The 24,408-nt window shown below is 31.2% G+C and overlaps 2 protein-coding genes across 3 annotated transcripts; one reads left to right on the forward strand and one right to left on the reverse strand.

The window, feature by feature from the left end:
• Positions 1–4,311: 4,311 nt before the first annotated feature.
• Positions 4,312–5,344, forward strand: LOC131650456 (uncharacterized). Its single transcript, XM_058920166.1, has one exon. The coding sequence runs from the start codon at positions 4,312–4,314 to the stop codon at positions 5,230–5,232; it is 921 nt and encodes a 306-aa protein (XP_058776149.1). The 3' UTR covers positions 5,233–5,344.
• Positions 5,345–9,620: 4,276 nt separating this feature from the next.
• LOC131652735 (large ribosomal subunit protein uL3m-like) lies at positions 9,621–13,567 on the reverse strand. Of its 2 annotated transcripts, XM_058922682.1 has the most exons (6): positions 13,409–13,567; positions 12,909–13,208; positions 12,479–12,688; positions 10,712–10,816; positions 10,449–10,562; positions 9,646–10,074 (listed from the first exon to the last, which is right to left on the reverse strand). In XM_058922682.1, the coding sequence occupies exons 2-6, from the start codon at positions 13,194–13,196 to the stop codon at positions 9,901–9,903; spliced, it is 891 nt and encodes a 296-aa protein (XP_058778665.1). In that variant the 5' UTR covers positions 13,197–13,208; positions 13,409–13,567; the 3' UTR covers positions 9,646–9,900. The 2 variants fall into 2 exon arrangements, with proteins under 2 accessions (XP_058778666.1, XP_058778665.1); XM_058922683.1 differs by lacking the exon at positions 13,409–13,567 and having other exon boundaries at positions 9,621–10,074.
• Between the last annotated feature and the right edge of the window lie 10,841 nt (positions 13,568–24,408).

The following is a 24,408-nucleotide window of genomic DNA, read 5'->3' on the forward strand; positions in this document are numbered from 1 at the left end:
ATCATTCCATCACTGTCATGCATTCACCAAGGAACATCTTAATACGAATCATATTTTAAAATTTCATGTTTACACAGCGGAAATAAATCGTCAAATTAGCATCACATCATTAATGCACTAATCCTCAAAACAGATCAAACAAATAGAGTTATTAACTAAAAACTCAAAGCATCGCGTTCCCCAGTGTTACATCTATCAGAGCATGACACTGACGCTAACTAACAAATTGACTCATGAGCTAATCCTCACCAAGTCGAAGCCGCTATCCTCAATCTGAAAAATATAATGTAAGGGTGAGTCTCATCACAATTAACAGATATTATTTCATCATAAATAATAACATATCATAGTTATATCATTCACCCAATCATATTATATCCAGACAACTCAACAAAACACACACCAGCAATCATCGATTCATAACACTGAAATACATTCAAAACATGTTATGAAAATCATGCATATGTAATGACTGAAACTATGCATGTGGTACCAAACATCATTAATGAGAATAACCCACCGACCGATCCAACATCATCAAGATACGGCCCTGCCAGCACAAATTCCATACAATGGGAATTATGCCCTTCACTGAATCCCCTCGTCATCAGGATTCAACCCTCAACATATGATTATGAATGAATGCAAACATATATATAACATACTTATACCATCATCATCATCCTCATCATCATCAAGTATGTTTAAATATATATTAGCATCATTCAAATACCACTCAATCATCATACAATTCAGAAATCATCACACGATTATTACTTCAACATAGCATGTATTTAACACATCTCATCACATATATGTACAATACATCGTTCATCAAGAAATAAATCATGTTTTTAAAACAATTGAATCTACATTTCATTTCCATCATTTAAACACGTAGGTTACCTCGTAAGGTTCATCGTGCTCGAAACGACACTAAAAACGGACCTACGTTTTGAAAGTTATGCATCTTTTAAATTTCTCCAAAAACAACCATCACTAACAGCACGTGGCACCAACAAGGTTCACGGCGCGAACTGAGCGCACCAATTTTCCATAGCTCTCTGCCAAGCACTCCGCGACGCAAACAAAAGGTTCGCGGCGCCAACACGTGGACGCGGCGCGAACTGGCGTTTTCACAGATTTTCAGGTCTGCGTCAGACCCTGCGATCTCACCCAAATCAAGTCCAAAACTGACTTTAAACATCATATACAGACAGTTGATCATCAATTGCATCATTATTCATCATCACACATCAAAACAACACACAATCAACCAATAATCTATGGAAATTTCATCAAATTATAACCTCCCTAAACCCAACATATAATTCAATTGACTCAAACAACATCCCTAATCAATATTATTATCTAAGAACGCGATAATAGATGCTAACCGGAGAGCCCCCCCTTACCTTAGCCAATTCCTTGATCTTGATCTCTCCCTCTTCTGATCCTCTTTACGTTCTTCAGCTCTTCTCTCCAACTTCTCCTTTTTCACGTTCTGACACTTTCTTTCCCAATTCCTTATTTCCTTTATTTTATGAAAATATAAAATAATTAATAATGGGTTTACTCACTTAGCACCCTCACACTACTAATCTCACCATCCGGCCCAAATGCCATAACCATCCTCTTCCAATTATTTTCATAAAATTCATAATATTTCTAATTATTAATTCAATTTCAAATTAAATTAAAAATTAAAAATATACGGGTGTTACAGGTGTAGCGCATGTTACGAAGCAGGATAGATTGATATATGTTTTGTATGACGTGTGACACCCTTGTGTGGTGATTTAAATTAAATTATTCGTAAAATTTATGTGAGTTTAGAAGGGTGATACATATGGGGGGTAGGCGGGCCCAAAATCCCAATACAACCCACCATTTTTAGCAGGTGCGCGGGTCAACTTGGCGGGCCACGGATCGTTTTTCACCCCTACCTTAAAGTGACATCATACATAAGGAACCACCATAGGGGAAACCTCCCACAAATTCGATCATTTCAGTCGGGTAGGACCATGGTTCATTCCTTTGGTTTATCGAATGAGGTTCCATAATTAAAATGATGCAACATGTTGGGACCCAAATAAAAGGACCGAAATCATATATACATTTTGTTTATGTTAGCTCCCTAAATGGTCCACCTCTTTCGGTATGATAAATCCTCCATGAGGAAACCACGTAGAATCGCCCATGATTACTTGTCCAAGAAAAATGGTGTGGCAAAACATTGTTTCTCAAGAAAGCCCCGTGTGTTGGAAATTTCTTACAAGGTCTCTAAAAAATAATACATTTGAATTTTTCACACGACAAGTCATGCGATCTAACCCTTATAGCCCAATAAGTTCAGAAAATAAAAACTTAATATTTACACCCCCACACACTTTTACACAAATAAAAAAATTGTATCGACTTTATTTAGTAATCCTTGAGAATCTAATCCCTTAGTGGAATCACCTTTGCATATGAAAATATAAACAAATGGAAAGAAACATTTCAATGAAAGAAATCATGCTCATATTTAGAAAGTATAGAAGAAGCTTACCGGGAAAAGAGAATCATCACAAATAATGAAGAGTTGTAAACAATGAGACTATAAGAGATGCTGACCCCCAAGAAAGTTAGGAAAACAAAAAGATAAAAACAAATGAAGATAGTAACATTTACAAAGAGTCTTTGATACCAAGAAATAATTACTAATCAGCACTTGCTCCAACAAAGCCTAGGTAGCTACATTTTGTCGCGACACAATAATATGGCTTAGTGCCTAACAAAGAGGGCATCTCAAGCCTACACACCGTAAGAAAATGATCAAGATACATATCATGGTAAATGAAAAAAGGAGACAAATAGTATAATCATGATAAAGCTCGACCAAAACCAAAAATATAACTCAAAGGTATAACTGGTATAAGGTATAACTGGTATTCAATATCAAAATGCGACACGATAAAATGAAGTTGGCATCATACCATATGCCATGACAAGAAAAGGGGCGATTAAAAATCATTTAGAATGAGAAAACTCCCAAGCCATGGAAAATTTGGCAAGGATAGTATAAAATCACAACTCATACCCCAGCTACGTCAGAGTAAATTTAAGGGAAATTGTTCCTACTCGATCCTTACCCTGTATTTCAATACAAAAGTGGAAGAAGCCTAATAAAAATGTGAAGCCCAATAAGGTGGAGATATTAATGATGGTATTCCTTAATGACGATAAAAGACGAAATATCAGTTTTATATTAGTTATCGTAAAGAATGTTCTAGGACCTCGAAAGTAAACACAGACTTGCCATAGAAAAGCATATAATCTTGATAAATGATTAAAACGGGGATCGTCAGATGATAGAATGAATTATATTCAAATATTTGTCCGCTTGGGCAGTGATGATTGAGCAAAGGTTACTGGGTTTAGAAATCCTAGCATAATCTTATATAAAAAATTGTATATGTCAGATCAAGGTACACCCAAAGAATCCATAAATATTATACTTTTCATATTCAATATTCATTGACTTGAGCAAAATCTCTCCCACCCAAATAACAAATACTTGACATATCCATCTTTAAAAAAAAAAACTTTTTTTTAACGATAAGAACGCTTGTGAATCAACTAAAACAAGTAAAATAACATTTAACTAATAAGTTAGTTAAAAAAAATTAACTTTATATATCAAATTTATAAATATAAAGAGAAATCCAAATTTTAGATTTTACTCTTTCTAGATTTTACGACTTTATTTTATTCTTTCTTTAAAAACAAAATATTATTGTACTATTTTTTCTTAGTCAGTGTTCGGAAAATATTGCCATAATAGGTTCCTAAGGAAAATAGTTCAGCTTAATTAAGAATATAATTATTTCATTCTAGAAGAATATAATTATCTCATTTGAATAAACGTGTCATTTAAACATCAAAATATATGTATAAAAATAAGGAAAATAATTATTAGTAAGAAAAAATAAAAACAAAAAAAGTAAGAATAAATCTCAATCATTTTTTATCACAACCACCTCATTATCTCACACGTGTATATTTTTGTATTTCTTAATCAAATTCCTTCGTACTAAATAACATTACTCTAAAATTAAACAATATACATTTTCATATAAAAAACTTGATGTCGTCATGCATGATATATTATACCATTAAAAAAATTCCATGATATAATATATTTCTTTTATTAATATAATTTTTAATTAATACTTTAAATGTTTATTGGCTATTTTTTTTCTCTATACTATAAATAAACAAAATAAATTAAATTTCATACAGAAAAAGACAGAAACAAAATAAAAAAAAATGCAAAAAGAAGAAGAAAAGGAAGAGAGTGCAATGGACTCGTTATCGTGTCTAAGTTTCAGCATTTATTCTTCTAACAACTCAAACGACGTCGCTAAACGAGTTATCAACGAAAACGACCACTCACGCTTTCAAAACGACAACGACAATTTCGAATTCTTCGCCTTTCAAAAAACCGCTGATGAAGCTTTCTTTGATCACCGCCGCGGTAACACAACTCAAGGCGTTTTCTCCATCTTTAAACGTGACGACGCGGCGGAGATTTCGAATAACCTAAAAGAAGAAGAAAACGACGAGAGTGAAACGGAAGCGTTGTCGTGTCCAAGTTTCAGCGTTTATTCGTCTAACAGCTTAAACGACGTCGCTGAACGAGTTATTTACGAAAACAACCACTCATACTCCCAAAACGACAACGACGATTTCGAATTCGTCGCGTTTCAGAAAACTGCTTATGAGGTTTTTCCAATCTTCAACCGTGGCGATCAAAAGAGAAACTCCGACGCAGCGGAGAATTTAACTCCGTTACAGAATTTAATTATCGGAGATGAGAAGCAGAATATTGAATCTCGGCAGGCTTCTCCGATCAAATGCATTAAAAGCAATTCGACTGGTTCGGATTCGAATCCTTCATGTTACAAGCCATGGAAGTTTCTGAGTTTACTTCGGCGAAGTAAAAGCGACGTTAAAGAATCGTTTATTCTGGCAACTCCGGTGGAGAATTCGAAGGTGAAAAGTGGTGGAAAAGTAAGCGCAGAGAAAAACATTGCGAGAGTTCCTGAAAAAAAGATTCCGATGACGGAGAGGAAAGTTCCGGCAGCGGTAACAGCAATGGAAGCGGTTTATTTAAGAAAGAAAGAGATTAAGAGAAAATCGTATTTACCGTATAAGCAAGAGTTAATTAGTTTTCCTCTTCATGTTTGATTCATTTTACTCGAATTTTAATTAATTTTAATCCAAAAATATGACTAGGACTGTGGGTTCATTTTCAGGTATTAATTTCTTACATAATTTGGAGTGTAGGAAAAAGTGAATAAGAAAAGTGAGATTTGATTATTTAAATTTTTTGATGTTAGATTTTATTGATATATAATATTTGTATAACTATTTAAATTTTGTTTAACATAATAACTATTTTAATTATGATGAATAAAAAAATTCATAAAGCTTTTGATTTAAGAGGATCACCGAGGTAGAGACCGAAGAGTGGTTCGAAAATTTTCAAAAGAAGAAATTCAATCATATGTATGGAATTACGAGAGTTTGAAGAGAGTTAAGGGTATGATGGAGTAAACTTTGGTTTTATGAAAGAATTTTAGGAGATATCAAATTTTATTTTATCAGAGTAATGGTGGAGTTTCATTGTCATGGACGAATTCGTCTTTCATAGTGTTAATTCCAAAGAAGAGGAATCGGATAAAACTATTTCGCTTTTGACTAATTTCTCTAATAGACTGCATTTAAAAATGTCATAGCGAAGGTTCTAGCAAATAGACTTAGGAAGATGATCGGGTCAGTCATCTCGGGCATGCAATCAACATTTATGGGTCAGTCATCTCGAACATGCAATTAACATTTATCTCTGGCAAACAAGTACTTGATAGCATTCTAATTGCAAACGAAATAGTAGATGAAGTTAAACACATGAAAAATGAAGTGTTAATTTTCAAGGTAGATTTCGAAAAGATCTATGACAAAGTGGGTTGAAAGTTCTTAGATTGTTATGGTTAAGAATGAGTTTCATGAAAATGGAGAAAATGGATCTTAGAATGTTTGAGGACAACATCGGTTTTGGTGTTGGGGAATGACATCCCTGCTAATGAATTCAACATGGGAAGAAGAGGCCTAAAACAAAGGGACTCATTATCACCCTTCATTTTTTAACTTGTAGTAAAAGGATTTAACATCCTCATGAAAAGATCAGTTTAGATGAGAAAATTCTTTGGATACATATTGAAAAAAGGAAAAGGAAAGTTTCTCGCATTAGCAATACATGGACGATATGTTAATAGTATGTGAAAAAGTGGGGGAACGTCAGGATAATAAAGGCAAGTTTGTTATTATTTTACTTGATGTCGGGCTTAAAAGTTAATTTCCACAACAATTGCATCATTGATGTTAACATATGCCATTGTTGGATTAAACAAGCAACCAATATCCTACATTGAAAGATAGGAACAACTCCATTCAGTCCCCTTGGATTCCCGATAGGTGCAAATCCGAGATAAAACAAGACTTGGCAAATGGTGTTTGATACGGTTATATCTAGACTATCCAAATAGAAATACAAACATCTATCCACATGTGGCGAGCGGTAATGCTAAAATAAGTCTTATCAGTAACTCTAGACTATTTCCTCTTCTTCAAAGCTTCGTTGGGCATCGCTTCAAAACTTAAATTTATGTTCAAACTTTTTTTTGAGTGGGAGAGAGGACGAGAAGAAATTAAATTGGGTGAAGTGTGATAGGATGGCAAGTCTATCGATAAGGGAGGTTTAAAAATAAAAAATTTGAGGGTTTTCAATGATGCTCATTTAGGTAAATGGGAGTCAAGAGAAGAGTGGCATGTAGTATATAGCATTGAATTGTAGGTATGGCGAGGATGGTGGTTTTTTTAATTTAAACAATAAAATGGTTTGTTGTGGTGGAGAGATATTCATTACATAGATATAGTTGTGATAGACTATGTTGAAAAGTATTCGGTTAAAGAGAGTTATAATGTAATGATGTTGGAAAATAGGTCAGAGTCTAATATTTGGTAGTCAATGGTTTGGCACAAAACAATACCATCAAAAGTGTCTTGCATCGTAGGAAGACTGCTCTATAATAGGTTGTCAACTAAAGACAATTTAGTTAGGAGATGTTCCACCAGCCTCTATTCGCAACTATGCGCTAGTGGGTGTAATATAGTTGAATCAATGTCTCATATGTTTTTCCAATGTCCCACATTTGCAGGTATATGATATATGATTTGCAATTGGATCAGTATTAGGGGTGTTCAAAACCGAACCGGTCTAATAGAAAATCGTAAAAATGAACCATACCAAATCGAAACCGCAAAAAACCACATTTGCTTCGAATGTGTTTGGGTCATTTTCTAACAAAACCGCGTGGTTCGGTTTGGTTTGCGGTTTGTATTTTGAAACCAAATCAAACTGCATTATGTTACAAAATCTTACTAACCAATATATATTTCTTTAATTCTGTAGAGAAATCAACAAATATTGTGTGTATATTTTATCATATTCTTTGTAAGAGATTTATTTTAATTTACATATAAAAAAACAATAATTATAATAACAATTATTTATTTATAAATACTTGATAATATATATTTTTATTGTATTCTTTGATATTTATTTAAGAATGCAATTTCATGTATATAATTCTTTAGATTTAAGATAAACGTGTAAGACGCAACTTTATGTATCAAATTTTAAATTTATTTCGACAATTATAAGTTTTTTTATCGAAACGTATGAATGATAAATTAAACACCAAATTATATTTTCTATATGTGTATGTATGGTTCAATACATTTTTAAAAAAAAATTGAACCAACCGAACCAACTCAAACCGCATTAGTTTGGTTTGGTTTGGTTCGGTTTTATTTTTATAAGTCAACAAAACCAAACCCCTGGTTCTTTTCTCTTGCGGTTCGGATAATTTTTAGCTTCAAAACCGTACCACGAACACCCCTAATTGATATACCTACGGTGCTTCAAAGAGAGTGTGTGTCTCACCTTCAGCAATTTGAAACTCTAACTGGACGTGGAAGATCTTGTGCAAATAGATTAAGTGAAAAATGTGGTTTGCATGCATTTGAAACATATGGAAAGCAAGAAACAATAAAGTTTTCTATAACGAAGATGATTTTGGGGAACAGTTGTTCGAATCAACTCAAAGGAATACGTGGAATTTGCTTTTAGTCCCGATGGTATTTGTTCCCTAAAAGCTATTTTGTGTAAATGGGTAGAGGTGGAGTCCAAGGAGTGGCGTATTATTGGTTACAACAGCAGTTCAACCATTGTTTTATAGAATTAAACTACAAATGGTTTCTTGATGGATAGTGGTGATTTCATCTTATATTCTCCTGGAAAATTGAAAAAGCTCAGTGATGGTAGGGTGTTAGTCGGAATCTGGTAGTTTGTAATGGCATTTGGAGGAGGATTCAACTCCACTTGCATAAAAAATAGATTCTTGAATTCAGATTCGCTGTAACGTAGGGAATGTTTTGTTTCAGTTTGGTTTGGTGCTGGAATTTTTTGTTTCAGTATCGTGTAAGGGGTGTGTCTTAGATTAGTTAAAATGGAGCTGTTTCTAAGTGATCCCTTTTTACAAAATTAAGGACATAACTTATGTGACAGTATAATGCAGTTATTGGTTTCTGTGGTAATATGTTCGTTTTTAGCCTAATTTTTTATTGTTCATAATTTGAGTGTATGCTATGTAACCAACATATGTAACCAACACTGACGCAATCAATTTTCTAGCCCTTTTTTTCAATTTTCCTTAATGGTTATGTTGCAATAGAAGATGAGCTATGCTATGGCTCTACGGTATTTGTTATTTGAAAATTTGCATCTGATTCCTTCATTTTCAAATGCATATTATATTTATAAGAATAGTTAAATATACGATATTCCTTAATATAGAGATTTTTGTTTTATCCCCTATCTCAAATCTCTTATCTTAATTTAATATTTCGCTTTAATCTTTTAACTAAAAAACATTACAAGTTAGTTAATTAATTTCACTTCAGAAATCTTATTAGTCCCTTCCGTCAATTTGTGACAAAAAAATGTTAAATTTTGTTAACAAAGCTCAAAAGTAGAATTACCACTAAACTAGTTGTCATAAAAATGGTCGCAATAAGATACAAGAAATCAAATAAAATAACAGAAATGAAGTTAAAGGATTTTTAGTTAAATTAAGAGACTAAAACATGTAGTAAATCTAAGAAAAATTATATAATGTAAAGATTCAGTTGCTTGCTTTGCCTTCTATAGGTAACAACTTGGCAGGGAATGTTGCCTTCTAATGTCATGGCATGTCTAAGTAGCTATTATTTTTTATTTTTTTATTTGAATGAGGGAATCCATTCTTGAATCGAATAAATTTGAAAAAAAATATAGAAAACGACATGGATAATAACAGTTCCCCCCGATTGAGAGTATAGCTGATATTAGAATCATCTCATCAAGTAATGCTGAACACAGTAATATGTCATAAAAGAAAATTAGTCTACAAACATTTCAGAAAATTGTTCATTAAAACTATCATAATCTGAATAGATAGATAAAGTAACATTGGTTAAGACACAGCAAAAAGGTAACAATTAAATTAAAATAAGTATCAGCCAGTCACTAATTCCAAGTCTCAACACTTATTTGTGGGATTTCAAAACAAACCGTTGTTGAATGTCACAAGAAACCCTAGAACATAGCCAGTGAAGGACTAAGTGAAAAATAATCTTTGGAATGGTGGTTCTTCAAAATTCTCATTTTTGCCATCTATATTCAAATAAAAGAACATAATTGATTACATGAAGAAAACTCTAGTAGCATCAAAAACCCATTTGTTTGAACTATCTTTAATCAGTAATCAGAAATGGATCCACATCCCCAAGATCAGCAATCAAAGGCTTCATATCATCTGTATCTTCACCTTCTGGCACAAAGTAAGTTGGGAAAGGAAGTATAGATGTGTCAGGTTTTTCATAGACAGCGTCTTTTATAAAAACAAAGTTCCCGGTAGCTCCTGGGACCTGTGTTGTGCACATCATATAAAGAGAAATAAGCGTTAGGCGATAAAGCCAATATTCAAAATATTTTGGTCAGTTAATGAATAATTGAGCTACTAAAATAAATAGATATAGGTCAGTTACTTATCCATGGTCCAACATTGTTCTCTTAATGATATTAGGCCCCAAATTCTAGATACACAAAATTGTTTGGCCCATACAAGTTTCTATAGTAGTAGTTTGGATTCAATTTTAATAAAACTTTAAAATCATTCATGACCAGTCTTGGTTAGTATTTTTTGGTCTTAACCCTTCGGTCCCCGTAAAAAATGAACCACAGTAATTTGTAGTTCAGGCAAAAGTAAGCAAATTAATGTGAATAATATAAAAACAATTACCTGGCCTTTCACCCACATCAAATTTCTTGCTGGATCAATTTTGTAGACCCATACATTCTTTACTGTTCTTTGCTTCCCACCCATTCTCCCAGGCATCTTTTTACCTTTAATAACCTGAACAGTGAGGAAAAAGTATATTATCATAACTATAGGAGAGAAACATATATGTAAAGAAAATAATTAAAGAAAATTATACAGACTTAATTTTAAATATTTTAAATATATACAAAAACAGAAAGCTAATATAAAGGACTCCATCTGACCCTTCCAGGAGAATCATGTTGTCCTGTAGAACCCATGGTTCTATGTGCTTTAGAATTCCCATGGGATGCTGAACCTCCCTTAAATCCATACCTCTTCATTACACCCTGGAAACAGAAAAGATAATTTAAATTAACATTTGAGTAAATGAAAACCAATGTTAATATCATGTTATTGCCTGATTTACTCAATGGAAGAATTCAACATGAGACGCAGAAATTTCAGCAGTCATACATGAAATATAGATAAAATAAGAAACAGAATCAATTAAATTCTACTAATCTACAAGTTGGTATCCGTGTGTATGGTCCTGTCTACAATTTGTTGTGGAGAAAGTCCGGCTCCTTCTAAAATCCAAAGTTAATGTGTTTTGTAGGCAACTTCTTAACAACCAGCTACCTAAAAGAGACAATCTGTTTCAGAGGAATATTTTAAACCAATCTGATAATTTGTCATGTGTGTGGAAGAATAGAAGAACTGGTAGAGCATCTCTTCTTGCATTGTGTTTTTGCAACCAAAGTTTGGAACTAAGTGTTCTTATGGGTAGGCTTTGTTTATGTTCCTCGAGTCGACTTTTTCCTCTTCGCAATCAAGTGGATAAGTTTATGAGGAATGAGAAAGTAAGAAAAGGCCTGACTTCTATCTGGCAGGGGGTTCTTTAGCTAACTTGGAAAGAACGAAATAATCAGATATTTGATAATAAACAGGAGAATGCTGTTTCAATTTCAGAGAAAATTAAGGCTCGCACTTGGAGGTGGTTTCTCCAGAAAGTAGCGAAGGAACCTTGTTCTTCTGTATGAGGGACCCCTTGGTACTTAGTTGTGTTACTAATCAATTCCATGCTGTTTGGAATGTAGACAATGGAGGATTAGAGTAAGGGCTTTTTAAGCTGTGTGGCAGTTTTGATTTCTATTGCACTATATTGCTTCAGGTCTATGGTGCTAGTAGCTTTTGGCGTGGTGTCGTGTAATCATGTTATTGCAAGTTTAGCATTTGTTTGTGGTTCTAGGTATGTCTTTCTTGTCAGGCTTTTTATGTTCTTGCCTTGTCTTAGCTGCTAGTGCACATGCTTATGCTAGTGCTCATTTGCTGATTATAAAAAATAAAAAATAAAAAATAAAAAGAAGAAACAATAAACAATAAACTACCCACTAGATAGGATGCAAATCAACACAACACTTTGCCTTTCAAATTTTCAGAGAGGTCAAGTAAAACAGGACAAGAGAAACGAATAAAGCCGTACTGTTACCTGAACTTGTACATGCAAGGTGAAGGTCAAAACTACAGAACACTAATGATGGTTCACAAGTAAATAAATTGCGAAACAAACAATTGGACATATAAATAATGCCACATTACACATGTTTAAACTTGTCTACTTATTATTGTATCATCAGGACTCTGGAAAGTGGCAGCTTATTATTGTTGCTGACCAATTGGACGGGCATAGAAACACTTAAAACCCCCATATAATTTATGCAATCAACCGGACCTAACATAAAAGCAATCCTCTGCAGGTAACTCGTTTTAATCCTAAGGATACAATTTAATACATTTTTCAACAAAATTACAACTAATCATGTCAACAAGCAAACAAACAAACAACACCATGCATTGATTCAACTGAACTACTATTATATAGATATATGCAGTTCTACATTCAAGCATAAACATGTACACATACATACACAATGTAACAAATAATTTATTTATTATTTATAAGCAAAACATGATGACCAGTATGTAGCATGAGGGCAAGAGAAAAACACCTGAAAACCCTTTCCTTTAGTGATTCCTGCAATATCAACATACTGGCCAGGAACAAAGTGACGAACATTAAGCGATGTACCAACAGGAAGAAGTGCATCCTCTGTCACTCGAAACTCTATAAGCTTCCTCTTCATCGGAACTCCTTGAGCCCTAAAATGACCCACTTCGGGCTTTGTCAAATGTTTCTCCTTCTTCTGTCCACAACCAATCTAACTAAAACAAAGTATCAAACATGTCTATAATTAGATACACATTGAACATTATATACATATACATATGAGACATATCAAGTTACTCCTGAAGTAACTGAGTAACTGAGTTGAATTACATCTAATAACTCACAAATCATTATAAACATTAAATTATCAAACAGTTCTCATTTCGTACGAATGACTCGTTATGAGCATTAAATTCGAATGCAAAACGCACCTGGAGAGAACAATATCCTTCTTTCTCGGGAGTTTTAACCTGAGAGACAATATTGTCATCAACCCAAAGGATAGAAATGGGAATTCTAGCACCCCATTTATCCCAAAGAGCAGTCATTCCACATTTTACAGCTATAACACCAGTTCGTTGTGAATGTGGTGTCATTACACTAGGTTTTGCTTCAATCGTCCGTAAAGTCTCGACATCGGAACTAAAATATCGCAGCGACGGCGGCGCCACGGAGAAATGGCGTAAGCGAGTAACAACGCCTCTTGAAAATGCCAACATGGCAAAGTAAACCTGTGTATATGGCATCAAACAAACCTAACAATCAAAAACAGCTACAAGGGATAGATGCATATTGCGTAATTTCGTTGTTCGTATGATTAGGAGAAGATGTACAAGATGAAATTGAGCAAATCTAAGAGGAGAATGATAAGGATAGAGTCCAATTTGATATGAATTAGGGAAATGGAATAGAGACGAATGGTAAAATTAACCTGTGATGAAGCACGAAAAGGAGGATGAGAAGTGGAAATCTTGAAGGGAGATGGTGGAGAGGGTGAACGTGCGGCTGGGAGGTTCGGACCGTCGACGGCGGCTCACTGGCTCAGTGACTGTGTCTTGTCGTAATTTGTGAAAGAATTGGAAGAAACCCTTTGGATATGGGCCTGGGTCTGGGCCGGGTTGCTTATTAGAGGGTCCAATAGACAATTCAGGAAAAATAGGAAGACTATTTTATGTATGAGTAATGCTATTAGTACGAAGGAAATTGGAGAAGAAATGCAAGAATGTCCACATGTCACTATATTATAGGAAAAATTTTAATTTATTTTTAATTTAATTTCCTTTTTAATAGGAATCATGGGGTGGTGGTGATAATGAATGGTTGAGATTTATTGTTGCCTTTCTTGTTTTTATGTTTTCTTAATAATTATCATTTTCCTTTATGTATTATAATATGTGTTTAATGAGATTATATTACAATATATCTATTTTAATATATAGAAATCAATTACCACCAAATTCCCCTAATTACCCTAATCACAATCAATTAAAGATGGTTTTGCATATCCCTGAGAGTAATTACACATCCAAACATAATTAAATTGCAGCAGCCCTAGTTATTTGAAATCCTTTTATTGGAACACGCTATATTCCATCATCACACGCTTTTAGTTTCCCAAGCATTGGAAAATACACTGTTTTTACTCTGAAAAGACATTGGAAACATATCAAACGTTTCTCATTCTTCTTCTCCTATTCATCCCCTATATTAAATCATCTTCACTTCCTCTCAAAGTTATTTTCGTCCTTCCCTCTTCCACTGTCATCTTCAAAACCGATTCAATTTTGTTTCCCATTCTTATTTTTTTCTTAAATCGTGACTGATCCATTAAAAAGCTTCATCATTCAGCATGAGAACCGTAAATTCATCCTTTATCAAAACCATGGCAAACTCTTTCCAATTTCTTCATTTAATTTTGACTGCTTTAAGATTTCTTATTAAAACCCACAACATAATCCCCAACTATTCAAACCTTGTGAAACCCTAATCTTTCATTTTCTCCTCCCAAACCAACAATGCTTTCGAAACCTCCAAAGGTAATTTCTTTATTTTTTTTTTGCTTTTCATCGATCAGATTTTACTTTCTACTTTTTTGAATTGGTCTTTTTAATATATTTTTATTAAAAAAATATTTTTAACGAATTAATGAGAGAAAAATGATTTTTTTTACTGTTTTGTTTAGACTTAAATATAAGGAAAATGAAGTCTTTATGCTGAGAAATCTGGAGGAATTTGATTTTTGTTAAATGTTGACAGAAAAATCAGTGTTGTACTCAAATGTTGATAATTTTAGAAATTAAGGTGTTTGATTTTGGAAGTATACTTAATTCCCATTAAATTTAAAATTGTTATTTTGTTTGGTAAGTTGGTGATTGATGTTGTTACCGTGAGAATTTTGATATTTTTTTTTCTCACATATTTACTTTTCTTTATTTGTTTGTTTGATTTTGTTGTTGTGTTGAATTTACTCAAGTCTTTGTGAACTGAGTTTGGATCCAGTAATATATCTGATATCACCACAAAATATTCCACTTCTCTATTATTTTTTCTGCTATTAAACTTTATAATTACTATTGTGGTACCAGATGTTTTGCAGTATCAAAATTTTGAATAATACAGTCACACTAATATGCTCATAAATGGCAAAAAAAAAAAAAGAATGGCACAATTGTTAGTTTTATGTTACAAATGTTTTATGTTTCTGATAAAAGTATTGAATTATTGTGATTGTTGCAGTGCATGCCAATCTGCTTTGCAAGGAAAGCGTGATCCTTCTTATTACAAGTTATCCATCATTATTCCAGTCTATAGGAATTAATACATATATATGATTCTATGCATAGCCAACACAGATTCACATTATTATGCCGATTTTCAATGACCTGTTAATAGTGGTGGAGCCTATACGAATTAATGCAGATGACTTTTTAAATCTTTTACAAGTTGAAGGCTATTTTTGATTTCTATGATGTGATCTAATAAAATAATTATTAAATAAATTAAATGATATTTAATATTTTAACTAACCTGATATTTAATATTTTAACTAACCTGATATAAATGAGATGGAATATATAATTAAAGATAAATAATGAGATTTAAATATGTTTAATTGTATTGCAATATGTTGTTTTTATATAGATTATAAGACTTATAAATAAGTAAATAATTGATACTATACCCTCCCATTTTGATGTTTTTTTATTACATAATTGAGTATAATTATTCTATTGTTTTAAGGGATTTTTTCATTACCCTTAAACGTAATTACAATTTCTAAACGTAGATTTTATGAAAGGATTGTAGTAATATTTTTCTAACCTTAATATTAAAGACTCATTATTATAATAAAAATATATAATGGGTGGATATGGGATAATGGGAAATGGGTCCCTGTAAAATAATTATTCTATTAATGGGATATAGTAATATTTTTTTAACAATCTATCAATTTGATTTACTTGTGATATTCTTTTAAAAAAAATAATATATTAACTTTCATTACAAACAAAATTGTATTTTACCAAAATATTTTAATATTATATTTTACGGTTTATATTATACACGTATGATTTTAATAAAGTGAGATAAGAGTCAAAATACATTGAATTTTAAATGTATCATAATATATTAGTTAAGCTGAATCCGTTAGATAAGTTAACATATATAGATTGTTGTATAAATATTCATGGTGAAAAACTAAAGGACCTAATAGAGGTATGTTTTAGTTGTAGGTAGTAATAATTAAACATCATTTTTATTTAGAGAGTTTAAAGAAAATGTCATTGAGAATATGTAGTTTTAGGTGAGTAATAATTAGTTGTCTTTTTTAACATTTGCAAATATACAGTACCTTGACATAATTCAAATTTAAAGGGAGGAATCAGTATAAAATAGTTTTAAATAAACATACAAAAAAGATTTTGTATAGAATTAAAAATAAAAAATTAAATGCATATAAAATCTTTCAATACGCATTATTGTATCTTCCACCTTGAAAATAGTTAAGATTAATTCTAATTTATATTCATTCCTTTAATATCCATAAAAAAATTGATGAAATTAATTTTAATTTATATTCATTCCATTAAATATATCAAATACAAAGAAAGAGTTGATATTGACCATTTTTCTATGAAACACAAAAATGTTATTCTTTGTATATTTTATAGTAGATTTATTAACTATTTTTAATTGTATGTTCATGTATGAGAATGTGAATATCGTATGTCCATCATTCAATTAATATTATTATTATTATTATTATTAATGAAATATATTTTAAAAAAATCAAAATCAAAGGGAAGAAATTTAAAATGGAGATTCTATAGTGAGTGGATCATCTAAAATTTAAATTTATATTTAATATATAATAATAATTCCTAATTAATAGGTTCCAAAACACAATTATTACCGATACAATAAATATTCGCCTATTTAGTATCTATTTTATTGTAAATTAGCCTCAATATATATTTCAACCTTTAAAAATGGAAAGTGTTGGTCTAAAAATTATAATTTATCTTCTAATAATACAAGATTATGAAGAAAATTATAGGCTAAATTACAGTTTTGGTCCCTTTATTTTGGCCAACTCATGAAATCAGTCCCCCTATTTATTTTTTAAACAAATTTGGTCCCCATGTCCATTTTTTATTCAAAAACTACTGTTGTGTACAGTTTTTTAGATACGTATCATACTTTTACTGACTTGGAATAAGAAATATTAATTATTGACGACGTTTTCTTCCTTTAATCGTCTTCTCTAATCGTCATCTTTTTCTCCCTGCTTGTTCGTTCATCTCTTTCATTCTCCAAAAAACACTCTCTACATTCTCTCTCGTTCAGAAAGTATCCCACGAATACAAAAAAACTGAAAAATCAATATTTTTTGGACGAAAAATGGACATGAGGGACCAAAACTGTTTAAAAACTAAATAGGGAGACTGATTTCGTGAATTGACCAAAATAAGGGGACCAAAACTGTAATTTAGCCAAAATTATAACTTATTTTTTATTTGATAAATATTCTATTTTTGCAATTGGATTTGTAATTTGAATTAAATATTTTTGTTGTTTTTATTCCATTACATTATAATTTTATAGGCAACAATAATTTGCTTCTATAAAAAATTGTTTTAATCAATTAAGTATGATTTCTTTTATAAGTTTTTTAAATAAAAATATCATATACCTGATAAAAAATGATATATATTATTATTACATGATACAAATAAAAATAAAATTGACATGAAAAAATGTTAGCATTTATTTATGATAAGATGTTAACATTTATTCTAAAAGTTGATACATATATTTGTTTTTATTAAAAAACATGAGAAAAGTAAGATTGATGAATAAACAATTTTTTTTATGAAAGACACAAATTTATTTCTTTTTTATATTTAAAACAAAAGGCCAAGATATCAACTATTATATATTTATTTACTATTTATAAAAATATTATATATAAGTAGTGTACATCCTCATATTTAATTCTTTAAAAATAAACTTTTAATATATTTAATTGAAAAAAAATTGGTACATGAATTTCACGGGAGAGTTTAAAATTGGGATTGCAATTTTCTCATGTAAAATTTCAAAAGGAAAATTTTCTCATGTAAAATTTCAAAAGGAAAAATATATGATTCACTGAAGTTCAATGGAGAGTTAAAAAAGGATTAGGATTTGATTTAATTCATAAATTAAATATGATTTTTCAATTTATTTATTTCAATCTAAATAAAAAATTAACTACACACAAATAATTATAAAATGCATTAAATATACTTTCTTTGTTTTTCATGAAAAACACAATTTTAGTGCTAATAAGAATTCATCTTTAATTTTTCTTTTTTTTGACAGAAAATAAATGATATTCATTCATTCAAATCGATAGAGTACATCGTTGCAATACAAATTCAAAATCGCCAAAAACAAAAAGGATGAATCTGCGAACAAATCCGAAGCATCCATGTTAATAGCATAAAACGGCAAATTGCATATGCCTACAAATATTAATGTATTGACTGTATTGAGATGTCCGAAATATTCATGCTTCCGGATCTGTAGCGTTGACGGCACCAAAGTCATTGATTGAATCTGCACTAGATCGAAACTAATCTTTCAACCTGAAACAAATGAACACCGCACAAAAACGGAAAAACAAAATACCCGCACAAAGACGAGAAATCAAAATACACCACAGAAATATGGGAAACGATGACCCACGAAATCACAAAAAAGACAAAGAAAATGTGTGAAAACCACTTATTTAAGTAATGGATAAACAAAAACGATTTGGAGGGGTGATTTTGGATCAAAATTGATCCTAAATCACCCCTCTTTGAGAGAGGGGAAGGAAAAAAATATGTAGTATAAATTACAGTTCCAAATGATAACGAATAAAATATGTAGTATAAATTAAACAAGCATACTGTATATATAAACTTCCAATTAAATTATTACCATTTTTATTATGTGAGTCGCACGTGAAAAAAGAAGAGTCACAAAGTCCTTTCTAATTTCTTCCGCACAATGTTATTTATTACTTTAAATATTAATCATATTTAATCATATTTGACCTAAAGTCTTTTCCCAAACCCTATTATACTTCCAACAGTTTTTCTCGGTTAAAGAAATTAACATATTGGAAACAGAAAATTAACCTTTTGAATTCCCACTCTATTCATTCATCAAATTTTTGTTTCGATTTATAGTAGATTTATGATTCACACCAACCTTTACGTTTTGGTTTACTTGCCTTTTATTTATTAATGTATTTTTTTTCAGTGACAAAGAGTAAAAAATTTGACTGCATCAAGGACATTAACAAAAAAAATGTGGAGATGGTTCGATGGGAGAACAGTCTCATTTTTCATTAAATTTTCATAATAATCAACATTAAGAGCTTATTAATAACAATTATACATTAATCAACCTAATAAAAATATTATGTTTAGTTAACAGTCCCAAATTATTAATCATAGAAATAATAATATTTTTAAAATTAATATATAATAATAATAATATCTCTAAAAGTTATTTATGGCTAAAAAAACTCACACGATTAACTTTTTTTTTGTTTTCCAATCCTAATTTATTTAATAAAATATTAAATAGTTTTATTTTATTTTATCGCAATCCTTTGTCATTGATTAAACTGAACCTGTTAGACAAAAAAATATTAAATTGAACCTGTTTTTCAATAGAGGTAGATTTTAGTTGTAGTAGGTTTTAGTTGTAGGTGGTAATAATTAATAGTCTTTTTTAATTAGAAATTTGAAGAAAATGTCATTGGGAATATGTAGTTTTAGGTGATAATAATTAGTCTTCTTTTTTAACATTTGCAATTATTAATATTTTTTAAGAAATAATTGATCTACTATTATAATAACTACTATCATAATAAGAAAATCGATGTCTACCAAAATTAATTTCATGTCCAAGTTTAAACAAATATTTTAATCCGATTTTCATGCCTTCAATTGTCTTTTTTCATCATCAACTCATATTAGCATGCCTTATGTCTTTAATATTTGACAATATCTAAAAACAATCATTATTTCTTTTGCATGCTACAAGTTTTCCAATCAATTCCAATATCTAAAAGTAACCATTACGGTTAATTAATCATAAAAAAGTGAAATTCATATAACTCTCTATCTTCCATACAATATCAACAAATATATAGTACCTTGACATAATTCAAATTCAAATAGAGGAATCAGTATAAAATAATTTTAAATAAACATACAAAAAATATTTTGTATAGAATTAAAAATTAAAAATTAAACGCATATAACACCTTTCAATACACATTATTGTATCTTTCCCATTGAAAATAGTTGACATTAATTCTAATTTATATTCATTTCTTTAATATCTATAAAAAAAAATTTGACATTAATTCTAATTTATATTTATTTCATTAAATATATCAAATATAAAGAAATAGTTGGTATATAAATCTTTTTTCTGTCAAGATTATAAATAAAATTATAAGTTATTTTTTATTTAATAACTTATTTATTTTTGTTATTGGATATGCAATTTGAATTAAATATTTTTGCTGTTTTTATTCCATTACATTAGTATTTTTTATTCGGTATGAGTAGCTAACACAAATATGAGAAATTAACGACATATATGTGATAAGTAACATTAATATTAATAATATACATCTTTTGTACAAATTTTTCTTTGGTAAATCAAATTAAATATATATTTAAAGTTAAATCTCATAATGTGTTGCATTGAATTATAATATGTCATTTCATTATTTTTTGTTTCTTGACTTATATAGATGTTATAATTTTTTTTGCAATTTTTTATTTTGATAATTTAAATTTGCAATTTGAATCATGCTCATAAAAAGGCGGGTAGACATACTAGTGGTGTGAGCCCATAAAAATTGTTGATAATGTGCGTCTGCGGAAAAAAAGGCGGGTAGACATACTAGGGGTGGGAGCCCATAAAATTTGTTGATAATGATAATACATAATAACTACATTATCTCAATTTTTATTTATTTTTTTACTTTTTATCAAGAACTGTATTTTTTCAGAGTTAAAATTGTAATCAACAATAATAATTAATTATCTCTAATATTATTTTAATTTTTATCCAACATAAATATCATCATTGAAAACAACTACAAATTGATAAATTAAATTAATATTGATATGATAATCATCATTGAAGAAATTATTTCGCTTAATTAATATATATTTTAATATAATTCTTTAACCATAACCATATTATATTTATTTAATATTTATACCGACTATACGTGACCCGTGCGGACGCACGGGTCCTTTACTAGTTTATATTCATAAAATAATATACAGTAAAGTAATATAATTGATACATCTCTAAAAATCCTAAAATGTTTTTGGAATTTTTTTTAGACCCCTTGTGGGGGTAACCCCTGCTGAAAACTCTAAAATACTCCTGCTAAGTATTTTTTTTCTAAATTTTTCAAGAATTCGGAGATGCATCTCTGGATGTTTTCGAAAATGCATTTCTGAAAACAATGTCGTTTTGTTTCATTTTCTAAGAACAGAAGCGTGAATGGAAAGAGAACGTGAGTGGAGAGAGGAAATTAAGTTTGGAAGGAAAAGTTGAGAGAGGTGATAATCAATGGAAGAGAACAGGGGCAAGTTGAGCTTAACAGGGGAGAAGAGAGTGTTTTAGCGTAGATGAAGAGAGAAAGTGAGAACGTGGGACTGGGGCGGATGGCCTCATTGAGAATACTATTTTTTTAACAATGATTTGGGAGACAAAGCTATGAGAAGAGATTTTGACCAGGCCTCAAAATCAAATCTTTTATGATGCAATGAACAATTCAATGGACGGTGATAAATAGGATTTGCAGATTTGTAATATTTCGGAAGTGCATTTTCGAATTACTCTCGAGGGGTTATTTCGGAAGTGCATTTCCGAAGACACCCATTTCCCAAAGAAAAGTTGATTTCGGAAGTGCATCTCCGAAAACATATTTTTTTTCCCAAAAATAAGGTGTTTTCGGAAGTGCACTTCCGAAATCAAATTATTTTTTTGGAAAGGGATGTCTTCGAAGATGCACTTCCGAAATATATGGACATTTTGGGAATTTCACTGTGGATTTCCAAAACGGTTGGGGGTCCATAAAGAAATTGTCAATATTAATGAAAATTAGGGGGAATTATTTTACCGACACTAAGTATTGCTCGTGTACTCTAGAGAAAAATCAAAACTACTCTTAGAATTCAAAAACGTATGTCCGGTCACACTCCATTCACATTCATTTTTGAGTCAGACACTAAAGTTATGTTAAAAAATAACGGAAATGCATTTCCGTATAACTTACGAAGATACATATGCGAATATTTTAATCAAATATGCACTAGAGTCTCTTCTCCTTTCCCACTTCTCAAAAACTTTCCGAATTCTCAAAACCTCTTAACTCTTAAACTCTCTTAACTCACAAACTCTCTTAACTCATAAACTCTCAAACTCATTCAGCGCACTTTCAAGTTTCTACCATCAACATTCAATCTATCAAAGAACTCAACATCAAACTCACATTTGGTAAGTTTTGTATTTCTCTATACTTGTTATATATCTATATATATATATATATATATATATATATATATATATATATATATATATATATATTTGTAGAAATTGAGCATTAGGTTATGTAACAGGTACTTTGAATATGTTATTTAAATAAAAAATGTGTTTGATAGGCTGTTTCAATGATCCATGCATTTTTTTGATGTTGGATATGACTGCATTTCTGCCATTTTTGTTCATCTCTAAGTTACACAACATTATGGAAATATAGCTTCAGAACTTTTCAATGTTTAGATTTTTAGAATTCGGATATGCATTTTTGAATTTTTTTATCGACATTGTTTGCCTACATCTCATTATGTTCCATGATTGTGTGGTTTAATTATAGGTTTTATGGATGATAATCAAGATAGGTTGAGGCACAACTGATTTGCACAACATGCATCGGTTTGAAAGGAAATAACTCAATCATCGCAAGCACCGGTCGCTTCTAGTTTGGTTGATGCAGAGGCGTCAACTTATAGGGCTCATGCATCTCCTCCTTCGTATTTCCGTAGGAAGCAGGTGTCACCTCCTAATGGCCCAGAAACCCCACTGGTACATGTTGAGACACCCGGTGCACCACAGGCACCTGAGGTGGCACCATAGGGGTTTGAAGAAGGCTTGTCCAACTTATCGATGTTGCCTCTATATCCGGACAATACTGACAGGCATACATGGGACGAAGAGGTAAAATTGAATTGTATTCATTCTTTGAAATTCTTGGAAACACGTTTTCTATAATATTCCATATTTCTAATGCTGATTTATTTTTCTACAAGACAATGATTACAGGTTTGTCATAGCCTACTGAATAGTGATTTCTGGATGCGATGAAGCTATCTGGGTTGTGAGACTTTGTGCAGGATTGGTTTATATTACAATTAACTATGGTATGATGTATGCGTTGGAGAGAGATGGAACTCAGCTACGTCATCTTTTCATCTTCCCCATGGTGAGATTTTCGTCACACTAGACAATATCTCATGTCTTTTGCATATTCCAATCAGTGGGAGACTATTAGACTACGACAAGATTATCAAAGATGAGGTCGTGGTTATAATGGTGGACTATCTGGGAGTTGACCAAGGGGATGTCCTGCAAGAGTTAGAAGCCACTCGAAGGTGTCATGTTAGGTTTTGATTCTTAGAAAAGTTGTATGCACAACAATTTCATGCGGAAGGGTAGGTCGTTGGTGATGATTAGCAGGTAATGTAGCATAGAGCGTACGCATTGAGAGCATACATGTTGTGCTTGGTTCGTATGTACATTTTTACGTACAAGAGTACCACTTATGTGGATGTGGTTTACTTGAGATACTTCGCTGACTTGGAGCGGATCAATGAATACAATTTAGGGGCCACTTGTTTTTTTTTACCTATACTCCAAGTTAGCTGATGGTTGTATATGTAGGACCAAACAGATAACAGGAAGCTGCACATTATTGACGGTAATATATTTACATCTTTTAGTGTTTGTGTGTCATTTTCATAACATTTATGATACAACATTACTAATAATTCACGTGTACCATTTTTAGGCTTGGATACTCCAACACTTTCCACGCATATTCGACTGATCATGTGTTCTGTCCTACACTAAGGATATGTCATGTGCTTCTGCACTCACCCCGCTTAAAGGGAAGCAAGGAACGAAGTCCTTTATAGTGTATCTTGACTGCTTGGTAGTAGAAAATATACACTTCCAAGCATATGTAGATCATCGCGAGACGTTTCAATTAGATGACATAGCTATCTACTCTGGATGGTTGGCTTACGAGTCACTTTTAATGTATCCACATCTTTCTGAGTGTGTCATGCAGCAGTTCCG

Source organism: Vicia villosa, linkage group LG2, assembly GCF_029867415.1.
Source record: "Vicia villosa cultivar HV-30 ecotype Madison, WI linkage group LG2, Vvil1.0, whole genome shotgun sequence".
In the NCBI taxonomy this organism is placed as follows: domain Eukaryota; kingdom Viridiplantae; phylum Streptophyta; class Magnoliopsida; order Fabales; family Fabaceae; genus Vicia; species Vicia villosa.